Source organism: Microcaecilia unicolor, chromosome 2 (genome assembly GCF_901765095.1).
Source record: "Microcaecilia unicolor chromosome 2, aMicUni1.1, whole genome shotgun sequence".
In the NCBI taxonomy this organism is placed as follows: Eukaryota; Metazoa; Chordata; class Amphibia; order Gymnophiona; family Siphonopidae; genus Microcaecilia; species Microcaecilia unicolor.
This window is the reverse complement of record NC_044032.1, coordinates 66,450,072-66,468,653: the sequence shown is the minus strand read 5'-3', so window position 1 is coordinate 66,468,653 and position 18,582 is coordinate 66,450,072. Positions and strand designations below refer to the sequence as shown.

General features: G+C 52.0%; 1 protein-coding gene across 1 annotated transcript in view; it reads left to right on the top strand.

Annotated features, from left to right (window-relative positions):
* The window catches only part of ZFR (zinc finger RNA binding protein), a 306,684-nt gene that overhangs the window by 130,484 nt on the left and 157,618 nt on the right, over positions 1-18,582 (top strand). Inside the window, 2 exon segments of the mRNA XM_030193005.1 lie at positions 13,888-13,917; positions 13,920-14,083. Coding sequence (XP_030048865.1) covers positions 13,888-13,917; positions 13,920-14,083 — 194 coding nt within the window.

Sequence of the window (18,582 nt, the reverse complement as noted above, 5' to 3'; positions counted from 1 at the left end):
AAAACAATCCACCACTCAGCAAAGGCTGACCCCCCAACAACCACATTTACATTTCACGAACAGAAAGACCCTCCTCCACAAACCTCCTTGACAGACAAAACCACACACACACAATACAACAGACACACACCCTCAAAGCCACACACCAATTCATCCCACTTTGCCAGCATAGCATAGCACATCCCCCAACCCCCAAGCAAAAAAACAAACAAACAAAAAAGACACACATGAACAACCTGCACACACACCCCACCCTCACACACTCACATACACACAAAATAACTCTGTGACACATACACACACACACACACACACACACACACACACAAAAAAAACCACATGCTAGCGCCCGTTTCTTTGGTTTCGGAAACGGGCCTTTTTTTTTACTAGTTATTATATAGGATAAGAGGAGTTTGAACTGTATGCGGAAACTGATAGGAAGCCAGTGAAGTGACTTGGAGAGGGCTAATATGAGCATAACGACATTGGCAGAATATTAGTTGTGCAGCAGAATTTTGAACAGATTGAAGAGGAGAGAGATGGTTAAGTGGGAGACCTGTGAGAAGCAAGTTGCAATAGTCTAAGCGAGAGGTGATAAGAGTGTGGATAACGGTTCTGGTAGTGTGCTCAGAAAGGAAAGGGCGAATTTTGCTGATATTATAGAGAGAGAAACGACAGGTTTTAGCAGTCTGCTGAATATGTGCAGAGAAGGAGAGGGAGGAGTCGAAGATGACCCCAAGGTTACGAGCTGATGAGACAGGAAGGATGCGAGTGTTATCCACAGAAATAGAGAATGGGGGAGGAGGAGAGGTTGGTTTAGGGAGAAAGATAAGAAGCTCAGTCTTGGTCATGTTTAATTTCAGATGGCGCTGAGACATCCAGGCAGCAGTGTCAGGCAGGCTGATACTTTGGCCTGGATTTTGGCTGAGATTTCTGGTGTGGAGAGGTAAATCTGGGAGTCATCAGTGTAAAGATGATATTGAAAACCATGGGATGAGATCAGAGTACCAAGGGAAGAAGTATAGATGGAGAAAAGAAGTCCCAGGACAGATCCCTGAGGTATACCAACTGACAGTGGGATAGAAGTAGAGGAGGATCCACTAGAGTGTACAGAAAAGGTACGCAGGGAGAGATAAGAAGAAAACCAGGAAAGAACAGAGTCCTGAAATCCAAGTGAGGACAGCGTATCAAGGAGTAGGCTGTGATTAACAGTGTCAAAAGCAGCAGATTGAGAAGGATGAGGATAGAATAGAGACCTTTGGCTCTGGCCAGGAACAGATCATTGGAGACTTTAGCAAGTGCTGTTTCAGTTGAATGAAGGGGGCGAAAGCCAGATTGAAGTGGATCAAGAGTAGCTTGAGATAAAAGAAAGTCAAGGCAACAGCGGTGAACAGCACGTTCAAGTATCTTGGATAGGAAAGGGAGGAGGGAGATGGGGCGATAGTTGGAAGGACAGGTAGGGTGCAATGAAGGTTTTTTAAAGAGTGGTGTGACTACGGCATGTTTGAAGGCATCAGGAACAGTCGCAGTGGAAAGTGAAAAATTGAGGATATGACAGATAAAAGGAATGACAGTAGGAGAGAGAGTGTTAAGTAGATGGGTGGGAATAGGATCAGAGGAACAGGTAGTTAGTTTCGAGGAGGAAAGAAGATGTGTAGTTTCCTTTTCAGTGATTTCAGAAAAGGAAGCAGGGGTTGGAGGGTTGAGAGAATGGACTAAGGAAAGGAGAAGTCTGAGAATTCAAGTTTAATCTTGTGAACCTTATCATGAAAGTACTCCTCAGCCAGAGTCTGGGGGGAAAGTGAAGGGGGAGTTGGAGGTGAAGGCACTTTGAGGAGAGAGTTCAGTGTGGCAAAGAGACGTCGAGGGTTTGAGCCAAGAGAATTTGTCAACTGGATGTAATAGTCCTGTTTGCTGATGAGTTGCTAAGATGGTTTATTTTAATTCTAATTCTTCACTACTGTCACTCTTTTGGTTTTGGAGGGGGGGGGGGGGGGGGGTGACTTCCAGAGTTCATCTGCTTCCATGAACACCCTCACCTTCTAGTTTAAATGCCTAGAAATGTATTGCCTGTATTTTTCACCTTGTGTCCTTTTCTTGTGCTTCTCTGTTTACCCCTAGCAATTTTGGGGGTTTTCTCTGAACATTACAGTGCAGTAGCATCACAGTGATAGGAACCAACTTTTCAAAGTGATTGGGGGTGCTAAACATAACCCAATATTCTCCGAGGACAAGCAGGCTGCTTGTTCTCACTGATGGGTGACGTCCACGGCAGCCCTCCAATCGGAATCTTCACTAGCAAAGTCCTTTGCTAGTCCTCGCGCGCACCGCGCATGCGCGGCCGTCTTCCCGCCCGAAACCGGCTCGAGCCGGCCAGTCTTCTTTTGTCCGCACTCGGTACGGTCGTGTTTTCGCCGTGTCGAGCCCCGGAAAGTCGACCTCGCGCGTCCTTTTTTCGTTGACGTGTGTTTTCTTCGGAAAATCTTTAAAAAATTGTTGGGAAGTGCTCCGGAAGCCCCCCGGGCTTCGTTTGCCCCTTCACGTATTTTTCAGTCTTTGCCCCGGTAAGTTTTCTTTCGTCGTCGGGGTAGGCCTCTTTTCGGCCTCGGTCGAGATTTTCTCCCTAAAACTTTTTGGTGCTCAAATTCGTCATTTCGGATTTTGATTTCGCCAGCGTGATTTTTCCGCCCATGACATCGAAGCCTTCCAGCGGCTTCAAGAAGTGCACCCAGTGCGCCCGGGTAATCTCGCTCACTGATAGGCACTCGTCGTGTCTTCAGTGTCTGGGGGCCGAGCACCGTCCTCAGAACTGTAGTCTGTGTTCCCTGTTACAAAGGCGGACTCAGGTAGCGAGATTGGCCCAGTGGAACGTTTTGTTCTCGGGCTCTTCGTCGGCATCGACACCAAGGTCATCGAGTGCATCGACGTCGTCAGCGTCCAGACCTTCATCCTCGGCCGCCAGTGCATCGAGTGCATCGAGGCATCGGCCCTCTGCATCGGCGCCGAGACATCGGATAGCTGCATCGACGTCGGTGGTACCGGGACCTCGTCTGCTGATGTCGTCGGACGGTGGTGTATCGTCAGGAGTGCAGGTGAGGGCTGTCCATTCCCCTGCTGGTGGCGGTGAGCCTTCGGGTGGGTCTCCCCCTACCCTGAGGGCTCCTGCGGTACAGCCCCCCGAGATCGACCTCCTTCGACCTCGGCCCCGAGGGAAGCGACGGCTGGATTCTACGTCCTCCTCGTCGGTGCCGGGGAGCTCCGGTGACATGCTTCGGAAGAAGTCGAAGAAGCATCGACACCGGTCTCCTCCCCGCGTCGGCACCGAGAGCTCTGGGTCGCCGAGGGAGTCGGCACCCAGCAGGCATCGGCACCGAGAGGACCGCTCACCCTCTGTTCAGGAGGTGTCGATGCGCTCCACTCTGGACAGCCCGGAACAGCCTCCACGCCCGGAACAGGTTCTGACGTCGACGCCTGCATTGACCTCCATGCCTTTCTCTGCAGCCGCTCTGAACGAGAGCCTCCGGGCCGTTCTCCCAGAGATTCTGGGAGAGCTGTTGCGCCCTACCCCTCCGGTACCGGCGGTGCTTGCGCCACCGGTACCGTCGAGCGTGGCGCCGGCTGGCCCATCGCCCGGGGTGAGGTCCCCGACGTCGGTACCGCGTGCGGTGCCGACTGCGGCCACCTCCCAGGAAGGCTCCCCGACTACGTCGGCGGAGGGAGCTTCGCCGATGCGGGCGAGGGAGTCTACCTCTCGACGCCCCCATCGTGGACGTGGCTCCACTGAGTCGAGCCGGGCGAGGTTGCAGACACAGGTTCGTGAACTTGTGTCTGACACAGAAGGTGAGGCCTCGTGGGAGGAAGAGGAAGACCCCAGATATTTCTCTGACGAGGAGTCTGAGGGTCTTCCTTCTGATCCCACTCCCTCCCCTGAAAGACAGCTTTCTCCTCCTGAGAGTCTGTCTTTCGCTTCCTTTGTCCGGGAGATGTCTACGGCCATCCCCTTCCCGGTGGTTGTGGAGGACGAGCCCAGGGCTGAAATGTTTGAGCTCCTGGACTATCCTTCTCCACCTAAGGAAGCGTCCACTGTTCCCTTGCACCATGTCCTGAAAAAGACATTGCTTGCGAACTGGACCAAGCCATTAAGTAATCCCCACATTCCCAAGAAGATCGAGTCCCAGTACCAGATCCATGGGGACCCAGAGCTGATGCGCACTCAGTTGCCTCACGACTCTGGAGTTGTGGATCTGGCCCTAAAGAAGGCTAAGAGTTCTAGGGAGCATGCTTCGGCGCCCCCGGGCAAAGACTCTAGAACCTTAGACTCCTTTGGGAGGAAGGCCTACCATTCCTCTATGCTCGTGGCCAAAATCCAGTCTTACCAGCTCTACACAAGCATACACATGCGGAACAATGTGCGGCAGTTGGCGGGCTTGGTTGATGCGCTCCCCCCTGAGCAAGCCAAGCCTTTTCAGGAGGTGGTCAGGCAGCTGAAGGCGTGCAGAAAATTCCTGGCCAGAGGGGTGTATGACACCTTTGATGTTGCGTCCAGGGCCGCTGCTCAAGGTGTGGTGATGCGCAGGCTCTCATGGCTGCGTGCCTCCGACCTGGAGAATAGACTCCAGCAGCGGATGCGGACTCGCCTTGCCGTGCGGACAATATTTTTGGAGAGAAGGTCGAGCAGGTGGTAGAGCATCTCCACCAGCGGGACACCGCATTCGACAAGTTCTCCCGCCGGCAGCCTTCAGCCTCTACCTCTACAGGTAGAAGATTTTTTGGGGGAAGGAGGACTGTTCCCTACTCTTCTGGCAAGCGTAGGTACAATCCCCCTTCTCGACAGCCTGCGGCCCAGGCTAAGCCCCAGCGCGCTCGCTCTCGTCAGCAGCGTGCGCCTCAGCAAGGCCCCGCGGCTCCCCAGCAAAAGCAAGGGGCGAGCTTTTGACTGGCTCCAGCAGAGCATAGCCGACATCCAAGTATCAGTGCCGGGCGACCTGCCGGTCGGGGGGAGGTTGGAAGCTTTTCACCAAAGGTGGCCTCTCATAACCTCCGATCAGTGGGTTCTGCAAATAGTCCGGCAAGGATACACCCTCAATTTGGCCTCAAAACCTCCAAATTGTCCACCGGGAGCTCAGTCTTACAGCTTCCAGCACAAGCAGGTACTTGCAGAGGAACTCTCCGCCCTTCTCAGCGCCAATGCGGTCGAACCCGTGCCATCCGGGCAAGAAGGGCTGGGATTCTATTCCAGGTACTTCCTTGTGGAAAAGAAAACAGGGGGGATGCGTCCCATCCTAGACCTAAGGGCCCTGAACAAATATCTCGTAAAAGAAAAGTTCAGGATGCTTTCCCTGGGCACCCTCCTCCCCATGATTCAGGAAAACGATTGGCTATGCTCTCTGGACTTGAAGGATGCCTACACACACATCCCGATACTGCCAGCTCACAGACAGTATCTGTGATTTCAGCTGGGCACACGTCACTTCCAGTACTGTGTGCTACCCTTTGGGCTCGCCTCTGCGCCCAGGGTGTTCACAAAGTTGCCTGGCTGTAGTAGCAGCGGCACTTCGCAGGCTGGGGGTGCACGTGTTCCCATATCTCGACGATTGGCTGGTGAAGAACACGTCCGAGGCAGGAGCCCTGCAGTCCATGCAGATGACTATTTGCCTCCTGGAGCTACTGGGGTTTGTGATAAATTACCCAAAGTCCCATCTTCTCCCAGCACAGAGACTCGAATTCATAGGAGCTCTGCTGGATTCTCGGACGGCTCGCGCCTATCTCCCAGAGGCGAGAGCCAACAACTTGTTGTCCCTCGTCTCGCGGGTGCGAGCGTCCCAGCAGATCACAGCTCGGCAGATGTTGAGATTGCTGGGCCACATGGCCTCCACAGTTCATGTGACTCCCATGGCCCGCCTTCACATGAGATCTGCTCAATGGACCCTAGCTTCCCAGTGGTTTCAGGCTGCTGGGGATCTAGAAGACGTGATCCACCTGTCCACGAGTTTTCTCGAATCCCTGTATTGGTGGACGATTTGGTCCAATTTGACTCTGGGACGTCCTTTCCAAATTCCTCAGCCACAAAAAGTGCTGACCACGGATGCGTCTCTCCTGGGATGGGGAGCTCATGTCGATGGGCTTCACACCCAAGGAAGCTGGTCCCTCCAGGAACGCGGTCTACAGATCAATCTCCTGGAGTTGCGAGCGATCTGGAACGCTCTGAAGGCTTTCAGAGATCGGCTGTCCCACCAAATTATCCAAATTCAGACAGACAACGCCATGTACTATGTCAACAAGCAGGGGGGCACCGGATCTCGCCCCCTGTGTCAGGAAGCCGTCAGCATGTGGCTCTGGGCTCGCCATGGTGCTCCAAGCCACATACCTGGTAGGCGTAAACAACAGTCTGGCCGACAGACTGAGCAGGATTATGCAACCTCACGAATGGTCGCTCAACTCCCGAGTGGTGCGCCAGATCTTCCAAGCGTGGGGCACCCCCTTGGTGGATCTCTTCGCATCTCGAGCGAACCACAAAGTCCCTCAGTTCTGTTCCAGGCTTCAGGCCCCCGGCAGACTGGCATCGGATGCCTTCCTCCTGGATTGGGGGGAGGGCCTGCTGTATGCTTATCCTCCCATTCCTCTGGTGGGGAAGACTTAATTGAAACTCAAGCAAGACCGAGGCACCATGATTCTGATTGCTCCTTTTTGGCCGCGTCAGATCTGGTTCCCTCTTCTTCTGGAGTTATCCTCCGAAGAACCGTGGAGATTGGAGTGTTTTCGGACCCTCATCACGCAGGACGAAGGGGCGCTTCTGCATCCCAGCCTCCGGTCCCTGGCTCTCACGGCCTGGATGTTGAGAGCGTAGACTTTGCCTCTTTGGGTCTGTCAGAGGGTGTCTCCCGCATCTTGCTTGCTTCCAGGAAAGATTCCACTAAGAGGAGTTACTTCTTTCTGTGGAGGAGGTTTGCCGTCTGGTGTGACAGCAAGGCCCTAGCTCCTCGCTCTTGTCCTACACAGACCCTGCTTGAATACCTTCTGCACTTGTCTGAGTCTGGTCTCAAGACCAACTCTGTAAGAGTTTACCTTAGCGCAATCAGTGCATACCATTACCATGTGGAAGGTAAGCCGATCTCAGGACAGCCTTTAGTTGTTCGCTTCATGAGAGGTTTGCTTTTGTCAAAGCCCCCTGTCAAGCCTCCTACAGTGTCATGGGATCTCAATGTCGTTCTCACCCAGCTGATGAAACCTCCTTTTGAGCCACTGAATTCCTGCCATCTGAAGTACTTGACCTGGAAGGTCATTTTCTTGGTGGCAGTTACTTCAGCTCGTAGAGTCAGTGAGCTTCAGGCCCTGGTAGCCCAGGCCCCTTACACCAAATTTCATCATAACAGAGTAGTCCTCCGCACTCACCCTAAGTTCTTGCCAAAGGTCGTGTCGGAGTTCCATCTGAACCAGTCAATTGTCTTGCCAACATTTTTTCCCCGTCCTCATTCCTGCCCTGCTGAACGTCAGCTGCACACATTGGACTGCAAGAGAGCATTGGCCTTCTACCTGGAGCGGACACAGCCCCACAGACAGTCCGCCCAATTGTTTGTTTCTTTTGATCCCAATAGGAGGGGAGTGGCTTTAGGGAAACGCACCATATCCAATTGGCTAGCAGATTGCATTTCCTTCACTTACGCCCAGGCGGGGCTGGCTCTTGAGGGTCATGTCACGGCTCATAATGTTAGAGCCATGGCTGCGTCGGTAGCCCACTTGAAGTCAGCCTCCATTGAAGAAATTTGCAAAGCTGCGACGTGGTCATCTGTCCACACATTCACATCTCATTACTGCCTGCAGCAGGATACCCGACGCGACAGTCGGTTCGGGCAGTCAGTTCTTCAGAACCTGTTTGGGCTTTAGGATCCAACTCCACCCCCCGAGGGCCCTGTTTTGTTCTGTTCCAGGCTGCACTCTCAGTTAGTTGGTAAATTTTTAGGTCAATCTCAGTTATGTCCTCGCCGTTGCGAGGCCCAATTGACCATGGTTGTTGTTTGAGTGAGCCTGGGGCTAGGGATACCCCATCAGTGAGAACAAGCAGCCTGCTTGTCCTCGGAGAAAGCGAATGCTACATACCTGTAGAAGGTATTCTCCGAGGACAGCAGGCTGATTGTTCTCACAAACCCGCCCGCCTCCCCTTTGGAGTTGTGTCTTCCCTTGTATTGTCTTGCTACATACTGGACTGGCCGGCTCGAGCCGGTTTCGGGCGGGAAGACGGCCGCGCATGCGCGGTGCGCGCGGGCGCGCGAGGACTAGCAAAGGACTTTGCTAGTGAAGATTCCGATTGGAGGGCTGCCGTGGACGTCACCCATCAGTGAGAACAATCAGCCTGCTGTCCTCGGAGAATACCTTCTACAGGTATGTAGCATTCGCTTTCTCCCGCTGCCTGCCACCACCAAAAAAGAAATAGTCTTAGACTGAATTCAAAGATAACATGAGGCTCCATTTCCCAAACTTTAGTTTGCACACCATTCCTGAGACATTACCACACCATCAAAGCACTGTCCCCTGCATTTTTCAAGTCCAAACCACACCTTAAGACATCTTTACACTATACACAAACTTGAGCACAAACACACTCAGAGCCTTACCATACCATAATAGCACTAACTCCCAGGACACGAAGAGCTACAACCTCAGACAACACTGTAAATACTACACTGGGTCCTAAAACACCAATACAGTACCTAGTGAAACAAAGCAAACAAGATTTCTATAGACGCTACATGCTAGCAGAATATCGCACCGTGGTCACACATGAAAAGCACATGAAACAACAAATGTATATCACAAGGGACCAGAGATCAATATAAAGGCAAAAACAACTGGAAACCTCAAGAAGTCAAACTCTGGACTCGGCATACAGGTAGGCAGCAGAAAGCGAAACAGCAAAGCAGAACAAAAGACTGGGAACAAAATGCATTAGAATAATAAAATCACCAGACAACAAAGGTAGGAAAATGATTTATTTTTAGTTTTGATAATTTACATCTGTTGTCTTTATATTTCTCCGAGGACAAGCAGGCTGCTTGTTCTCACATGTGGGTGACGTCCACGGCAGCCCTTCGGATCGGAAGAGTTTCCCCAGCAAACTCCAAAGTCTCGTGGGAGGTCCAGCGCGTGGGGCACGCCCCCCACGCATGTGTGGCCGTCTTCCCGCCCGTGCGCGACCTCTCCCGCTCAGTTTCTTGTTTTCCGCGGTGGAGAGAGACTGCGTTGCGTCCCTCTCCTCTCAGCCCTCAGAAATAGTTAAGCGGTTTATTCTTGTTTTCTTGTTTAGGCGCCGTTCATGTTTCTACTTAGTTAAAAAAAAAAAAACACTTGCAAATTGAGTTTCCTTACGTTTTAGTTTTTGCCCTCCGTAAGTTTCCTTTCGCCGCCATCGCAGCCCTTTTGGCTGCTGCGTTCAAGTTCCCTTTTTGTGCCTTTTTTTCCACCACCATCGACGCTTTTGATCTCGCCGCCGCTGTTTTTCCGTCAGTGACATCGAGGATTCCCAGCGGCTTCAAAAAGTGCGGTCGGTGCAGCCGGGCTATCTCGCTTTCCGACACCTACGCTTGGTGTATTCAGTGCCTTGGACCTGAACACAACCCTAAAGTGTGCAAATTGTGTCTTAGCCTTAAAAAGCGGACACGGGTGTCGAGGCAGGCTCAACGGGATCGTCGGTTTGGAGCTGGGCCCGGCTCCTCGGCGTCGACGTCTACGACTTCGGCGCGGAGATGGCATCGACATCGGGAGAGCAGGTAACACTGGCCCGACGACCAGCCCTGCTGGGAGCAGTGAGCAGTCGAGTGGGTCTCTACCTGCCTTGAAGGCTCCTGCGGTGCAGGCCCATCAGGACCGACCTGTTCAGACCTGACCCGAGGAGGCGTGTGGATTCCACGTCCTCCTCGGTACCGAGGAGCGCCGATGACGTGCTTCGAAAGAAGTCTAGGAAGCATCGTCATCGGTCTCCTCTTTCCCACAGTACCGGGAGCTCCGGGCATCGAGGAACTCGGCACCCGAGAAGCGTCGGAGCCGGGAGGACTGCTCCCCCTCCATCCAAGAGTTGATGCACCGGTCATCGGGCAATCCGGTACAGTCTCCTGGCCCCGTGCGGATTCTGTCTCCAACTCCTGCACCGGCCCCTAAGCCTTTCCCGACGGACACCCTAGACGAGCGCCTCCAAGCCATTCTTCCAGGTATCCTGGAAGGGCTGTTGCGCCAGTCTCTTCCGGTGCCGGGGGTGCCCTGTGCCTTCGGCACCGTCGATGGAAGCGCCGGCTGGCTCTGGCCCTGTGGTGCTGGCCGCCGACACTGGTAGCGCTTGCGGCATCGGTCTCGGCTGCCCCTCAGGTGGACTCCCCGTCGATGGAGGGAGCTTCATCGTCGCCGGCACAGGAGTCCTCTTCTCGACGTCACCATCGAGGACCTGGTTCCTCAGAGTCGAGGCAGGCCCAGTTTTGGACGGAAATCAGAGAACTCGTATCCGACACCGAGGGGGAGGCCTCGTGGGGAGAGGAGGAGGACCCCAGGTATTTCTTTTCCGAGGAGTCCTGTGGTCTTCCCTCCGACCCCACTCCTTCGCCGTAAAGGAAGCTTTCTCCACCTGAGAGCCTTTCCTTTGCCTCCTTTGTAAGGGGCATGTCTCTGTCCATTCCCTTCCCTGTGGTCACCGTGAATGAGCCTAGGACTGAGATGCTCGAGGTCCTCGACTATCCATCACCACCTAGAGAGTTCCGTTGCACAATGTCCTGAAGGAGAGGCTGCTTCGGAACTGGTTGAAGCCCTGATCCCGAAGAAAGCTGAGTCCCAGTATAGGATCCACAGCGACCCGGAGCTGGAGGACCCAGTTGCCACATGACTCTGTGTTGGTGGATTCTGCTCTCAAGAGAGCCAAGAGTTCGAGGGACACTGCCTCAGCGCCCCTGGGGCGTGAGTTGCGAACTCTGGACTCTTTTGGGAGGAAGGCCTATCATTCCTCCATGCTTGTGGCCAAGATCCAGTCATACCAGCTTTATACGAGCATCCACATGCAGAATAATGTGAGGCAACTGGCAGACCTGGTTGACAAGCTTCCATCGGAGCAGTCCAGGTTGTTTCAGGAGGTGGTCAGGCAGCTGAAGGCGTGTCGCAAATTCCTGTCCAGGGATATTTATGACACTTTTGATGTTGCATCCCGTTCCGCTGCCCAAGGTATAGTGATGGCCCCATCATATCTGGTTCCCTCTTCTTCTGGAGTTGTCTTCCGATGAACCGTGGAGATTGGAGTGGTTTCCAACCCTGATCACTCAGAACGAGGGGGCGCTTCTGCATCCCAACCTCCGTCTCTGGCCCTCACAGCCTGGATGTTGAGGGCGTAGATTTTGCTTCATGGGTCTTTCTGAGGGTGTCTCCGAGGTCTGGCTTGCTTCCAGAAAAGATTCCACTAAAAAGAGTTGCTTTTTAAAGTGAGGTGGTTTGCTGTCTGATGTGACAGCAAGGCCCTAGATCCTCGCTCTTGTCCTACACAGACCCTGCTTGAATACCTTCTACACTTATCGGAGTCTGGTCTTAAAACCAACTCCAGTAAGAAGCAATCTTATTGTGATTAGTGCTTATCATTTCCGTGTAGAGGGTAAGCCTATCTCTGGACAGCCTTTAGTTGCTCCAATTCATGAGAGGTTTGCTTTTGTCACAGCCCCCTGTCAAACTCCGTCAGTGTCATGGGATCTCAACGTCGTTCTCACTCAGCTGATGAACCTCCTTTTTGAGCCACTGGACTCCTGCCATCTGAAGTACTTGGCCTGGAAGGTCATTTTCTTGGTGGCAGTCACTTCAGCTTGTAGAGTCAGTGAGCTCCAAGCCTTAGTAGCCCATGCTCATTATACTAAAGTCCATCATAACAGAGTAGTCCTCCACACTCACCCTAAGTTCTTGCCAAAGGTGGTGTTGGAGTTCCATCTGAACCAGTCAATTGTCTTGCCAACATTTTTTCCCTGTCCATATACCCGCCCTGCTGACGTCAGTTGCACACATTGGACTGCAAAGAGCATTGGCCTTCTATCTGGAGCGGACAAAGCCCCACAGACAGTCCGCCCAAATGCATGTTCTTTTGACCCAATAGGAAGGGGGTTGCTGTCGGGAATGTACATATCCATTGGCTAGCAGATTGCATTTCCTTCACTTATGCCCAAGCTGGGCTGAATCTTGAGGGCCATGTCACGGCTCATAGTGTTAGAGCCATGGCGGCGTCAGTGGCCCACTTGAAGTCAGCCACTATTGAGAGATTTGCAAGGCTGCGATTGTGGTCATCAGTCCACACATTCACATCTCATTACTGCCGCCAGCAGACACCGACGCGACAGTTGGTTTGGGCAGTCGGTGCTGCAAAATCTGTTTGGGGTTTAGAATCCAACTCCACCCTCCTAGGCCCCTGTTTTAGTCTGTTCAGGCTGCACTCTGTTTAGTTGTTCTTCGTAGGTCAATTCTTATGTCCTCGCCGTTTGCGAGGCCCAATTGGACCCTTTTTGTTGTTTTGAGTGGAGCCTGGGTGCTAGGGATACCCCACATGTGAGAACAAGCAGCCTGCTTGTCCTCGGAGAAAGCGAAAGATACATACCTGTAGCAGGTATTCTCCGAGGACAGCAGGCTGATTGTTCTCACCAACCCTCCCTCCTCCCCTTTGGCGTTTGTGTTGTTTGTTTTTGCTATTCATTCAACGGGATTCGAGGTCGCACACGGGCGGGGAAGATGGCCGCACATCCGTGGTGGGTGTGCCCCACGCGCTGGACCTCCCGCGAGACTTTTGGAGTTTGCTGGGGGGAAAACTCTTCTGATCGAGGGGCTGCCATGGACGTCACCTCACGTGAGAAAAATCAGCCTGCTGTCTCGGAGAATACCTGCTACAGGTATGTATCTTTCGCTTGTCCACTGTACAGGTGGAAATGCATTTCTTCCAACTTCTCTGGTGTTGCACTACATGCGGAGTCTGCCATCTTAGGTTTTCAATTTAATACTTATCCTGAATTGAAGAGGGTCTATGTGTTGTACGTGTGTGACCGAGGCCAGGTGGGATGGATGTCGGCCCACATTGGTCAGTGCCTTGGGCCCCACTTGGGAAGATTTCTTTGCTCTTCTTAGGCCTTTTGACTCCCAACTTAATTTTTGAAAACCACTGTTGTAAAATATGTGTGCACTTTGTAAGTCTGCCAGTTACAACCCCTGGAACCCTTTGTGTACATTGTGTAAGTAGGCACACTTCTTATGGGCCTAGTTTTCCACATTATACCCCGCACAGATTTTTATTTTTGTCCCCCCCCCCCCCCCCCAAAAAACACGTTTGTTTTATACTCTGTATTCAATATTACAATAAAAATTTATAAAATTGTATTTTTGATAGTTGCAGGAGGGAGGTTCCAAGTTGTCATTTTTTTAAATGCATGAAGGAGAAGTAAATGAGTGAGATGGGCACTATAAGGCAACAATGAAAGGGTGGGAAAATTGATAGTGCAAAGGAATGAAGGTAGAGGTTGACAACTGGGTTTGGGAGTTAAGGTACAAGAGGTGACACACTTGGGGGGAAGATGGAATGTCTGTAGCAGGACCATAGAGGTGAGAGCAACCAAACGCTGTGCTGTTTGTGTGTGTGTGGTTCTTTTTTTCCTAATTTACCGAGGATCCTTCTAAATTTTCCTGTTCCTCTATCCAGTGTCTTGTAAGGGCAGGTCTCATCTAATCGCCTGCCCAGGACCATGCTTGTCCAGGTGGCCCCTAAGAGTTGTCCTGACTTGTTTTCAACAAAACGTCAGCAACTCTGGTTTATTTAAGAGCACTATTTTTTTGTATGTAAATGTAGGATTAATCTGAATTTATCTATTTAAGATGTTTTTTCCAATATATTTCTAGGAGGGAATAAACTGCAGACATCAGGCAGCAAATAGAGGAGATAAAAACAACTGAGAATTCCAAGGCCATGCAGTCAATTACTACTGTACAAACGCAAGAGACTAAAACAGACACTGCATCAGAAACATTACAGCCTGCCACTCTTGCGGCATTACAGAGTGACGTTCAGCCAGTTGGCCATGATTATGTGGAAGAGGTATTCATTTCTAAGTACTGTTCAAATTCAGAAAATTAAAGTTTGTGAAAGATGAAGAGTTAGTAGTTTTCTTCTTTGCCTCGGATTGTATTAAATATTATGCTTCCATTGCGTCCCACAGATCAATCCAGAGATGAGTGGGTTATGTCCCTCTACCAGCAGGTGGAGAGAGAACTTCAGAGGTTTGTTATATGTGGACCTGTGCATCCATCTTACCCTGGTGTCCTCTGTATCTGAGCAGGTGAATGGACATCTCCTGTGCAGCTCTGACGTACTGTTTGCTCCTAACTTGTTCCCACAGGTTTAGTTGAGCTGGGGGCTTCACCTGGTGGTGTCAGGTCCCTCCCCCCCGCTCCCATTTCCTCCCTCGGGGCTTCTTATAGGCCTAGGCCTTTCCTGTGGCTTGTGGCTTCCTCCTGTCTCTTAAAAAAAAATATATATCTTCAGTAAGGCTTTCTCTATCTTGATCTGCTGTTACTGTAAGTCAGATATCTGCAACCCTTCTGAGTGCTAAACTGTCAGGTAATAGTGGCTACCTGTGCTAATAGTGCTACCTGTGTATCTTTTTCTCCACGTTTTGCTGTCTTCCCTGTCACTTTCCGGCGGATTTGATTGTCTGGTTGCGGAGGGCCTCTCAGTGTTTCTCAGCAGTCCTCGTTGGCGGTGGTTTGTTTTGGTGGGCTCTGCGTCTCTTGTACTTTATCCGCCATTTTGTTGGTTCTCAATGCAATGCATGAGGCTTCCCACGTTGACGCTGGCTACCACCGGGCTTCCTTAGCACCATACCCGCGGCGGTATATGAGGGGCGAGTGCAGGAGCCTTTGGTCCTGCCTCTGGGCGGTGTCACAGTCTGCCGGTTGTGCAACTGGGCTAACAGCGGGAGGAGATTAATTTAATTTTCATCTCTCCTTGGTGCCGTCTCTCCGGTTCTGGTTTCTGCGGTCCTTCTCTTACCTGGGTCACCGTCCTCTTTCTTTGTGGTCCTCCAGATTTAAAATAAAAAAAGCCTGTAGTGCCCAGAGAGTACAGCCGCTGCTTTCCTCTTTCATGTTAGCCTCCTCCCCTCTTGGTTTCTGCTGCCCTGTTTCTTCCCCCCCCCCCCCCCCCCCCCCCCCCCCCCCCCCCCCCCCCCCCCCCCCCCCCCCCCCCCCCCCCCCCCCCCCCCCCCCCCCCATGTCATGCCATGCTCCTGGAGTATGGCTGGGGCTGCAGGTGCTTGTCCTGCTCTGTGTTTTCCTTGTCAGCCCTCAGTGGCCTCGCTTTCTTGGAAGCTCTTCTCCTTCGACAGCACTTGCCTCCTTTTTGGCTCAGCTAGGATTTCTATGGACATGCAGGGTAGGCTATGAGTTCGGTCCCTGTAGCGAATTTCGTCTTGCCACCTCAGCCGAGCTGTCTTCTTGCTAGGCGACACTGCGGACGGTTGTTTCGAGATAGCAGCTTGGAGGCGTTTCAGGGTTCTTCATTCCCTTTGAGGTGACGCTCCTGCTGGTCCTTGGGTGGAGCGCAAGTCTCGTACTTAAGGTGGCTCCTACGCTGGAGGACGGGGTCCCTTTCTCTTCCAGGCCACTGATGTCTTTTTGTCTGTAGGTGACCTTTCTCTTCATGGCCAGCTTTGTTGCTTGTCTGAGGTTTGGGAGCAGGCTCCCCTTTGTGGATCCAGTTGAACCCATCCATTTTAGTTTCCTCCTGTTTTTCCTAGGGAACTGGGCTAGGCATCGCTCCCTTTTGCAGGTGGTGTTTTTGGACATGGGGTCTCTTCGTTTTGCTGTCTCAGCGACCATGTTTCTCTGACTGCAGTTCAGGGCAGGTTCCCCTGTCAGTGGGCGTTAGACTGCCTCTGCCTGGCAGAGGATATGGTTTTGGCTGTGTCTCTTAGCATTTCCTCTTTTTCTTTCTGGTATTGGTACCTCGTTCCAGCGGGGTCGTCCTGTACCTCTGGGAAGTTAGTGTCTACCCCGGTCTACGGCAGTCTTCCTCTTGCCTTGGCAATCCTTCCTTTACAGCTGGCAGTATGGCTTCATCTAGAACCTTTAGGGACTTCTCCTTCTCAGGGTATAGGATTTTACTTTGTCCCTGTATGCCGAGTTTTGCTGTGTCTCTGTACATCGAGGTTTGTTCTGGTTTGGTGCTTCAAGCTTTGCTCCGCCTCTGTGCTCCAGCCCTACACCACCTCTGGGTGAGCCTTGCTCCGACTCTGTCAATCGAGTTTGATCTGTCTTTGTTGTTGAGCGCTGCTCCATCTCCGTATGTCGAGCTCTGTTCTTATCTGCACCGGTCTGTACGCTGTCTTTTACCTTGTATGGAGCCTATTCCTTCTCTATTGGTTGAGCCTTGCACTGTTTGAGCCTGAGATCATATTCTGTTTCTGATACTGAGCTTCCCTTTTTTGTTTCTGGATGTCTGCCCTTGCTCAGGCTCTGGTCCTTTAGCCTTGATCGGTCTCTGGGTGGCTCCAGGCTAGGGGCATCGTCCCTTCCTCTGCAAGTAGGGACTTGTGCTATCTCTGCAGCTTGGGATGTGCTCTGCCTCGGCTCGTTTGGCCTTGCTCTGGCATGGTGCAGCGACCTGGATTCTGTCTTGGGAACCTGGGACTTGCTCCGCTTTGTTGCGCTCTGTCTGCCTCTGGGCGGCTCCGTCTATGCACAGTGAGCCAGGTTGTGCTGCTTGGTGCGTCGTACCTTGTCCTATTTCTTGGCATCGTGCCTTGTCGAGCCTTGAGCCTGGTTCTGTTTTCTTCAATCTCGAGACATTGAGCCTGGTCGAGTCTTGCCCTGGCCATCGGGTCTGGTTGAGCCTTGCTCTGGCTCTAGGCATAGAGCCTGGTTGGACCTTGCTTGGCGCTGGGTGTCACACCTGGTTGTCCCTTGCTCTGACTCTGGGTGTCAAGCGTTGTTGAGCAGTGCTCCATTCCTGGAGGTCGAGCTCTGTTGGGCCTTGTCGAGCCTTGCTCCATTTCTGAACGTCGAGCCTTGCTCCATGCCGGGGTAGCGAGCCTTGTTGACCCCTTGTGCCGTCTTGGGGCGTTGAGCATTGCTATGCCTCTGGGCAGTGAGTCTTGTTCCATTTCTGGACGACAGGTCTTGCTCCCTCTCTGGACATCGAGCCTTGCTATGTCTCTGGACGGCGTGCTTTGCTCCGCCTCGGGGCGTCTGGCCTCGCTCCGCCTAGGGACATCTGGCATTTAGCGGGTGTTTATTTTAGCAAGCAGTCCTTTGGGCCTCAATATTTTTTTTGTTTTAAATGCTTGGGAGTACAGTGGCAAATTGCACTATTTCTACGTAAACAATTTTATTGCCTTTTTAAGTCCAGTCCAGCACAACTTTAGAGGGGCACATTAGGACTATGGTGATACAATCAGCTCACAGTGGACTACCTCTGTTGAGATTTGCAAGACTTTGACATGGAATTAGTTCCATTCATTCAGTCCCCCTTACTAGATAAATACTCTCCCCGTGGGTAGTAGGTTTGAACCAGGTATTTGCCACAATCAATTCAAGGGGAAAGACTGAACTCCATCCTCCTAAGAGCCATTAAATTATTTTGGTTGCCTTCCATGTGGTTATGGAGGCATTTTCCATTATATGTTGCAGATAATATTTAGGTAAGGAATCCCATGTGGTGTTAAGTGATGATCCTGTGTGTTCAGTTATGCAAAATTGTTCACCTGTAGTGAGTGGTGTGATTGAAGACAGCAGTCCATCAGTCGTGAAATTGACCCCTCTCCTTGTGAGTTATCTTCCTCCTAGACAAGGCTGTGCTGTTGGAACTGAGTAAAGCCACAGGGTGACAACAACTCAGGAGCTCCTGACCATGATCATTCCTTATCAACTGCAGCAGATGAATCCAGGTACTGGTGGGTTATGTCCGTCTACCAGCAGGTGGAGATAGAGATAAACAGAACTGAAGACAGTGATACCAGATGGCCAGCCCCTGCATCAGTTAGTATTATCTCTATCTCCAGCAGGTGGTGGACAGCTTCTCTCCAACTCCTGGATTCAAGGCTTCTGAGGGTGCTCCTGGGCCTGTGGCCTGTTGAGCCAGAGGGTGTCTGACTGAGGGTGTCAGCTTTAGAGGCATACTTAGTCTCTGGGTTCCTGCCTCACCCCATACTTCCCTCTTAGCAGGCTATCCTTCCCTTAGGCTGCTCACACCTCCTTCCTTCCTTCTCACAAAAAAGGAGAACCATAAGGTTTACCAAAAAAAAGAAAAGGCAGTTTGGATGCCTGTCTGACTTCTTCCTCAGTCTGAGATCCGGAGTGTGTTCCTCAGCTCCCCCCCCCCCCCCCCCCCCGAGAGGTCCTGTGCTTTCTCTGTTGGCAGTTGGTAAGTGCTGGCATTTGTTCTTTGTTATTCCCCGGGCAGTCCCTTCATGGTGGCTGAAACCATCAAATGCTGTCTCTGATGTGAGAAAAGGCGTTTCGGTGGCGGACTCTGTAGCGCTGAGTGCGCTGATGTTACTGGGGGAGATGGGCCCTTAATTTTGCCAAGAGTGCACTTTC